Raw genomic sequence first — 9,077 nt, 5'->3', positions numbered from 1 at the left:
AACATTTTTTACCCACTCTACCCCACCTAAACTCTGTGCTGTCAGTGAAATGGAGTGGGAGTATAGACACCTATTTCCTACCATCAGCATCAGGCAGCAGAGGCAGGTACTTTCTTACCTGCTGATGGTCTACTGACTCCCTGATTCAGCAGCAGCAAGTGCCCCAGGAACACACTTTACTGTCCTGCCAGCAACAACAACAAAGAGCAAGCCAGACACCTGGACTCTTGCTACCTACTGAGCAACAGCAGACATCCCAGCTGGGTGCTTTCCTATTTCACTGGCAGCATCAGTGGACACAGTGTTTCTTTGTCTCCTGCTGGTGTGGTAGAAGATAGCCTTCTGGATCAATGTGAGGGGAGAATGAGTAGGAAATCTGGTCATTCACACACCCATGGGAAATCAGCAGGCAAACCAGGGTTGCATTCCCTTTTCCAGCTGGCATCTTGTCAGTAGAGATGGAGTGGGAGTCTAAACTTCCACTCCCTTCCAGTGGTGGGCACGTGGCATCCCTTATTCTCTGAATTAAAGACAGAGGGAGAATCTTGAAGAAGTAGGAGCTGGAGAAAGAGCATGCCAAAAGTAGACTTCAAAGAAAATTGCTAGGGACAAGGGCATTACTTGAGGATAAAAGAATCTTTCCACCAAGAAGACCTTGATTACAATAGAGAATCAAAATATGTGAATCAAAAACCGATATATCACATTGTACACCATAAAAAAGACACATTGTACAACCTAAATATATACATTTTTTGTTTGTCAATCCTATCTCCATAAAGCTGAAAAAGAGAAAGAGAGAAATGTATCAAAACATAAGGTGGTTTTATTAATGATAGGTGATAGCTATATGCTAAAACAAGTATAACAAGGCGTTAATGGTAATATCTATGTGATGAGTATGCAATCATTCACTGTAAAATTCTTTTAATTTCTGTATTCTTGAAAGTGTTCATAATAAAATCAAAATCTAAAAAAAGTACTAATATAACCAGAAGGAAAAATAGAGGGATCCAAAATTCTAACTGTGGACTTGAACATCTCCCTAATAAATTTATGGTACTACAAGACAAAAAGTCAACAAAGATATAAAATTGAACAATTGAATGATGTCATTAATATCAGTATCCAATCAACATTTATAGAACAGTCAGTTGACATTTATAGGACATTGCAACAAACCACTACAGAACACACATTCTTATCAAATTCCCATGGAACATCCACCAAGATAGAACAGGTACTGGGTGATAAAACAAATGTTAACAAATTGAAATCATACAGGGTATATTCCCTGACCACAATGGAATCATCCTTAAATCAAGAACATAAAAATAACAAGAAAGTCTCCAAATAACTGGAAATTAATCCATTTATAAATAATCTATGGTTCAACAGGCACTCTCAAATGAATTTTTAAAAAGATGAAAATAATACAACATATCAAAACCTGTGGCATGCAGATAAAGCAGTGCATAGAGGGAAATTTACAGCTCTAAATGCTTACATTAGTTAAGAGGGAATGTCTGAAATCATTAATCTAAGCTCCCATCTCAAGAATTTTTTAAAAAGAAGAGGAACATAAACTCAGAGCAATCAGAAGGTAATAATGACAATAATAATGTCAATAAATTCTAAAGCAAATGAAATAGATAATATGAAAAAATGATAAAACATTAAAAAGGAAATAAAATCCATGATTAAGTAAAAACAAACTTGTATTTATCAATGGTTACAATATTGTAAAGAACTTATTTTCACCCCAAATATTTGATTCAGTGTAATAAAGTTGGAATAGAATCCATAATATACTTTTTTTAGATGAAGATGTTGATTCTCAAACTCAAGAAAGTGAAATTTTTTTTTCTTTTTCCTTAAATGTTTATTTTAGAGAGAGAAAGAGAGAGAGCACAAGTGTGTACACACATGGGTTGAGGAGGGGGAGAGGGAGAGAATCTTCAAGTAGACTCCCCACTGAGCTCAGAGCCCCACACAAGGCTTGACATGGGGCTCTATCCCAGGGCCCTGAGATCATGACCTGAGCCAAAATACACACACACACACACACACACACACACACACACACAGGAATACTACTTAGCCATCAAAAAGTGGAATCTTGACATTTGCAACAACATGGATGGAACTGGAGGATATTATGCAAACAAAGTTAAGTCAATCAGAGGAAGACAATTATATGATCTCACTCATATGTGGAATTTAAGAAACAACACAGGATTATAGGCGAAAGGAAGCAAAAATAAAACAAGACAAAATCAGAGATGGATACAAATCATGAGACTCTTAATCATAGGAAACAAACTGAGGGTTGTTGGAGGGGAGAAGAGTGGGGGGACGGGGTAACTGGGTGATGAACATTAAGGAGGGCACCTGTAATGAGCACTAGGTATTTTATAAGACTGATAAATAACTGACCACTACCTCCAAAACCAATAATACATTATGTTAATTAATTGAATTTAAATAAAATTTATTTTTAATTTATTATTTTTATTTTAATAAAAATTTATTTTTATTAAAATTTACGAGATAAAACCTGAATCCCTATTTCCTCTTGGACTCATTTTAATTCTTAAAGCTCTAAGTGTAACTGGGGAGGAGGCTTCAGGGGTCCTCTTGGAGAACACCAGAGGAGAAAATGAGGACTCTGGTTCTGCTCCCAGGATCCAGCACACCGAAGAGCATCTTCATAGACCTCTAGCCAGGGAGAAATCAAGATGACACCTTGAGGGTTGGGATTAACATGGGTAGAGGTCCTTGGTACCCAGAACTCACCTTTCCATCCCGCCAGCCATGAGCTGGGGTATGAACATGACAGACTGCCAGGTTTCCTACGAATAACAACCTACTCCTGCCCAGGAAGGCCTCCCCTCCTCATTTCCTGCCTTACTCCCCCTAATCCCCCAACATACATAGGAAGGTGTAAAGGGCATGGGCTGCCTGGTTGGATCACAGTTGTGGCTGGGCCTGGACTGACCTGTCCTGAGCTGTCCTGTATTACCTTAGAGTACTCTGTACCAAATGGCCAGAGGTGTTAGAAATAAGGAGCCAATGTCTATAGAGACGAGTAAGGCTCTCACTCTTGGCTCTTCTGAGGCCAGAGCCTTGGAAAGTTAGGGATACAACAGGACCACATGTTGCTCTGTTGAGCATCTCTGGTCAAGTGAGTTGGATGAGGGACTGTCTCTAGAATGTGGGTGCCTTGTGACCAGAATTCTGTTGGGTTCTGTCACCAAGGAATTGAGATTACTTCCAAGATTCCATTTCCTGGGCCCCTTCCTTCACTGAAACCCACTCAAGACCCCCACTGGGCTATTGACTGCTCACCCTCCTTGGTTGTGTTATCTCCATAACTGTACACAAATATCCAACACAGCCCACCCCCACAGCTCCTTGAAAATGTAACCGGGGTCCCAGCTTGGAGGTCAGAGCTGAGTTCAGTTCTCTTTTTTTCTGTCAGTTTCTTATTCTGGAAAAGCCTTTGTGCCACTGGGGACCTCTCCAGTCTCCCAAAATGCATAATGGGGTTCATGCTAGTAACTACTTCCTTTTGACATCACCAGGTGTACATGAGATTATATCTGCAACATCTGTGGTTTGGTGACACATGTATCTGATGATAAACTCAGAGATGAGAATTATAATAAAGAGACATAGCACAGAATACTCCTCAAAATGGGCCTGGGGTCCAACTCTACCATTTATTAGGCATTTCACCTTGGATGAGTGACTTACTTGTCTGTGCCTCAGTTTCTCCATCTGCCATTGGCATAATAACAAGTGTAACTATAAGGTCATGGAGAATCATTAAAGGCGTTAGTATTTGAAAGATGCTTGGAGCACCTAACATATTTCAAGTGTTATATCTGTATATTATAAATAAAATTTATAAATTCTTCTGGCACTGACTGTAGGCTCCCGAGGGCAGGAACTAGTGCCTTGATGTATGTAGAAAACACTCCATTACAAACGACAGATAAACGAATGAACCACATTTGTGAATGCAGTGCCTATGTTGCACATGTCTTCCTACTGATATTCCCTAGCAAAATCACACCCAAACATACCTGCTCTGTCTGGCACCCTCTTCTCTGATTCTATCCAGGAATCACTGGAGCTTCTTCTTAGACCCTGACACCCCTGCACACTATAGATTCTTTTCTCTGTGTCAGCGAATCTTAGTCCTTGTCCAATCTCTGCAGCTCCCATGGCCTGCACCTTGATTCTTTCCTTCACCTGGGAGAGAAGTGTCACCTCCAGAGCTGGGCAAACACACAGAACATGAACCTTGGAGAAAATGTTTCCTTGGCTGGTAGCGGGTAGAAGAATGCAGTGGTAGAGTGGGATGTTGGGAAAATCCTCCAGGTATTGTCAGAGGGGTGGAGCCAGGGGATTGGCCAGCACCAACTGGTCTGGTTGGCCAGCTGTGGTAGTTAAATAGGGCTTGCATGTTCCACAAGTCCTAGTGCAACACATCAATCTCACAGCCATGTAATCAGAATCAGCCTAACGAGTCCACATTAATCCAGTCTCGTCTGTTCCCTGACTCACAAATCCAATAGTGATTTGATAATAATGATATTTGTGTTCTATCCTCTTATTTTCATTTATTGGTTAGAATGATTCTCATTTAGATTTATTGTGTATTTTTAAAATGACCCTCCCTGAAGAAGTTCCCCAAACAAATTGTATTTACAATAGAGGCCAATGGTGGGCAAGTCACAAAAAATTTTGACTCATGGTTTCTGGTTTGGCTCTTCTTAATTGGTAAATTACATGGACTTTGGATGTCTCTCTTGAGATCAAGTCCAGTTTGGGCTGTGTGAGGGTGCAACCTCATGGCATTTGAGAAGTAGTGGTAGTACTCTGAGACAATGTCTACTTCAGGGTGTGTGTGCTGAGGCACACTGCATCTTGCTATGGGGTCGAGATACACTCCTCTCCTTGGGAAAAGTTTTCCCAGACATTTTGCTCTGGGCTTTATTTTTACACATGCCTTGAGCCGTGCTGTCAGTAGGACCACTAAGCACTCTATATTATGGAATTTAAATTTTTATTTAGTAGCCACCTTTACAAAGATAAAAACAAACATGTGAAATGAATTTTAATAATGGATTTTAAAACACTGTAACAAGATGTTTTCACCTGTGCATGCAATCAATGTAAAAATTAATAGGGATAGCTCACATTTTTGCCTGTGTACTGAGTATCAGAAATCCAGCTCTTTCCATGTACAGCACAGTCTCAATTTGAGAGTTGAATTTTGTCAGATGTACTTTCTTTGTATTTAGATTGTATACTATTCACAACTGTAAAATAGGATTCACATATCTAAGTTGTTGCAAACGTAGGTTTTCCACTTAAAGGTGTTGCCATATGAATACTAAAAAGCTCCTCCTGGGTCAAAGGAATCATTGTGGCCTTATCCAGAAAGGCCCACAGAATGGTGAGGGCAGATGGAAGAGTGAGGTGGTCTGAGGAGGTGAAGATGAGGCCCCAGAGGCACGCGATGGAGATGACCTTTTCTCAGTGATTCACAATGAAACAGAGGGAGTAGAAGGAGCCCTTTCTCTGTGAAATATCAGGCAAGTTAAGGGATCTTGGATATGGATGAAGTAAAAAAGAAAAGTAAAAAGCTTGAAATAAGTTTTGTGAAAAACCAAGGAATAAATATGCCAACACATAAAAATAAAGTTTCCAGGCATTATGGATGCTTTGCAGTGGATGCAGAAGATTTTGGATTTATAGTGGTACCAAAGTATGTGTGCTCTTCTCAGCAGTTACCACAAGACTAACAGTAGCTATGACATGGCACATAGCCAGGGTCTTCCAGATTTGAAATTTTACAAGGCAGATATGATGAGTGTTAAGGAATTCTGGATTATTCCAAGGGAATTATTGAGATCATAGACCATGGAATCCAGGATTGATAGGAATAGGAGACAAAGTAAGGTGAGGTTATGGTGATCTGGCATCACTTACGATCTTGCAGGACAGGTAACTATTGTATGAGCATTTCAATGAAAACAAAAAATTAGGAATTTTTGATGGGTAAGTATGTTTTCTGAATTATTTATTTTTGACCACGACCATGTGGGTTGATGTAAAGTCTGGGATATGGGAGTGAGTTGCTAAGTGTTGGGCAGATGATAATTTCAATATTGGTGTAAGCTCTGAAGGAGCTATGAAAACCAAGTAGTCAATGGGTCAACCAAATGAATAGTCACACAACACAGAAGGATGATGGGGCTAGAGATTTAGAAAAAGACTGGACACCGTTATCCAGGGAAGGAGTACCAGGAATTGTGTGGTTGAAAGTGACAAGGACAAATAAGAATAAATCATAAAAGAGAGGGCCTTACATGATGGTGAAGGAGAAATGATCTGGAGCAGGTCCTAAATTTTGACCTTGAACTTTCGAGGTTCATCTCCGATGACATCCCAGGACACAGATCAGATCTATCCCCAGAGGTAGAGAAGGAAGGAAGAAGTACAAGATAACCCATACGATGCTCCTAAGAAGTCAGCCTTCATTTATCATTTTAGCCCAATCTCATGATTTATTTTTATAGGGTAAAAGGAAAAGAAGTATGATGGTCAAGCCTCCACAGAGAAAGCAACGTGATTGTGGAAACCAATCCAAACTAAAGTCTCGCTTAAGTGTCTCAATCCCTTTGAGGATGTCCAGTTACATATTCAAGAGGCCAGTTACCAGAATCACATCTCATCGTGGCAATGAGGTCAGATGCCATCACTGGGAGGAAACTCTGGACAAGCCCCAACAGGTGTACTGGCAGAAGAGGCTGCAAGGTCTCCAGGCCTGCAGCAGCACAGGGGAGCCATTAAGCACTTTGGATCTTGCGAAAATCTTACAAAAACTTGCACCTACATGCACAGGTGACTATGTGCCAGGTGTTCTTGCAGGGGGTCTGAACTCTAGCCCCATACCCACCCCTGCCGGGTCTTCAGATTTGGCAAAGTTGATTCCAGGAGCTGGCCTGACTATCCCACAGCTCCTGTGCAAACAATTTCTGGTGACTGAGGAAGATATCAGGAAACAGGACAGGAAAGTGAAGACAGCAAGACAAAGGTTGGCCATGGCACTGGCTGTAGACAGGTTCGCTAAAGAGACAGAGAATATGGGGGACCAAGAAAGACATTCCAAAAAACACCACGAAAAGAAAGAGAAGCTGGTGCAGATGAAATGCAGCACAGCACTTTATTAATGCCTCTTTGCAGTGTCCATGTTGTCTTCGTGTTCCAAGCCCTTGACTTATTAATATGCACCGGTAATTTTCTTGTATTAAATTATTTTGTGTGACATAGACAATCGAGACAGGGATCTTTTTGAGCTGCAAGATTGGGCTTCATGCGAGAAAGGAGATCTTTCTTTTCCATGTTGTACTCTTATCTTCCCTTACTTTGTATATTGTTTGTGTTGTAAAGTCAACAGAGAGTAATCAAAGCCTTGGGATTATTTAGTGTTTGCCCTCACAGTCGGTAAAATAGGCCTTGTCGAAGCGGACTGTTCTTTTTGTGTTATATTCCAGCAGATCCCAACAAAATATTTCTTTAAAGCTGTTCTATCTATGCTCTCAAAGAAGATATCTGTAGGTCTCTATTTTCTGTTCTTCGTCACATGTTAATTCAGAGTTCAATACAAGGAAATACCAGACTTTTCACTTTTAAAAAACTATCTGTGTGTTGGAAATTCGATTCATGAAAACTGATGTGCCATTTTGGGGATCATGATGTCAAGAGAGACTGTTTTCAGCTTCATTAATCTATCACTGAGCCATTGCCCATTGGAATTTAATGGTCAATGCGCTTGAGCAACCTGTGGTAATATTCAAATCCTTTTCATCATTAGTACTTTGGTGTCATGGATTCATCAGTTTCTCAGAATGAGTTATTAAAAAATAATATTTGAGGTATTTCTATCTTCCCTAAAAAGGAATTATTATAAAACGGAATCTTCTCTATTCTTCCATATGATATGCATCTGGAATTTTAGAATGTGTTTTATCATCTTGTTTTAAAACTAATTTGATTTCGATACACTGAATTTCTTCTTTTCCTCATGAGTCCTGTTATGTTTTTCTGGGTTCACATCTCTGCTTCCTGATGTACATCCTTTTACTGGTTCTTTGACTGAAGGCCTGTGGAGGTCAACATTGAGTCTGTCCATATTTTAGAGAGTGTTTTTATCTTTTTCTTTGACAGACAGTGTGGGTGAGGTGTTTAATTTAGGTTCTTAGGAATTCTTTTCCTTCCTTGTTATTTAGTATTTCTGAGCCTCCATATCATTAGCTATAAAATGGGAATGCAGCTCTCAAGGACAGTGAGTGTAAGAAAATGCACACAGAACTTGCTACTCATGTTGCATAGTAGATATTAAGTAGTCAATAATGATAGCTCTTGTTATCTTTATTATAATCTCCAGAGAAGGCATTCTCAGAGAATGGCTGCTTAAGACTGAGGATGTGAAGCTCATACCAAGTAAGTTTGAATGGGTGGCATTGCTGTGACTTCTCTGCCCTTGGGCATCTTCAGCTGTGGTCTGCAAAACGTGTAGAGATCATGCCAACTATTCTCACAAACCCAAAGCAGGACAGCACAGCTTGCCTCGTGCCCGGCTCATTGAGCACTCCTTGCTGGGAAGCCCCTGCTCTGTCTAGTTGGAGTCAGTGCAGAGAAAGATGAAGAAAAACTGTCTAGCTTTTTCCTCAGAATTTTTTCCACATTGGGTGTTCTTTGTCTCTATATCCAAAGCAGACACTATGTCTCTCAAGCCTTGGTATTTCTCTGGGACTGAGGCTTCCCAGATCCTAGTGATTTCAGCTCCAAGTCCTAACATCGATTGCAGAGTCATTTCTGACCCACTGCTTGTTCTTTCTTGGACTATTTCCCATCTTGGAGTACCCAGGAGGGAAGAGGAGCCACTGAAGCAGACTGGTCTAGAAGTCCCGGTGAACCTGAGCTTCAGAGAATGAGACAGAGTTGGGTTAACTTTGGGAGTGGAGAAATATTGGAGGAATGGAGATGGGTGCAATGGC

General features: G+C 40.4%; 1 protein-coding gene across 3 annotated transcripts; it reads left to right on the top strand.

Annotated features, from left to right (window-relative positions):
* The first annotated feature begins 3,310 nt into the window (after nucleotides 1-3,310).
* MBD3L1 (methyl-CpG binding domain protein 3 like 1) lies at nucleotides 3,311-7,342 on the top strand. 3 transcript variants are annotated; one of them, XM_025457418.3, is made up of 2 exons: nucleotides 3,311-3,445; nucleotides 6,594-7,342. In XM_025457418.3, exon 2 carries the CDS (start codon nucleotides 6,612-6,614, stop codon nucleotides 7,245-7,247), a length of 636 nt encoding a protein of 211 aa, XP_025313203.3. In that variant the 5' UTR covers nucleotides 3,311-3,445; nucleotides 6,594-6,611; the 3' UTR covers nucleotides 7,248-7,342. The 3 variants fall into 3 exon arrangements, with proteins under 3 accessions (XP_025313203.3, XP_025313200.3, XP_025313201.3); XM_025457415.3 differs by lacking the exon at nucleotides 3,311-3,445 and adding an exon at nucleotides 5,940-6,072; XM_025457416.3 differs by lacking the exon at nucleotides 3,311-3,445 and adding an exon at nucleotides 5,961-6,018.
* Nucleotides 7,343-9,077: the final 1,735 nt, after the last annotated feature.

The sequence above is a fragment of the Canis lupus genome, chromosome 20 (assembly GCF_003254725.2).
Source record: "Canis lupus dingo isolate Sandy chromosome 20, ASM325472v2, whole genome shotgun sequence".
NCBI classification, from domain to species: domain Eukaryota; kingdom Metazoa; phylum Chordata; class Mammalia; order Carnivora; family Canidae; genus Canis; species Canis lupus.
This window is presented reverse-complemented; position numbering and strand designations above follow the sequence as displayed.

What these genes read in the sequence shown, in the direction of transcription:
- MBD3L1 (XM_025457418.3), top strand. Translation starts at nt 6,612, where the DNA reads ATGATGGTCAAGCCTCCACAGAGAAAGCAACGTGATTGTGGAAACCAA.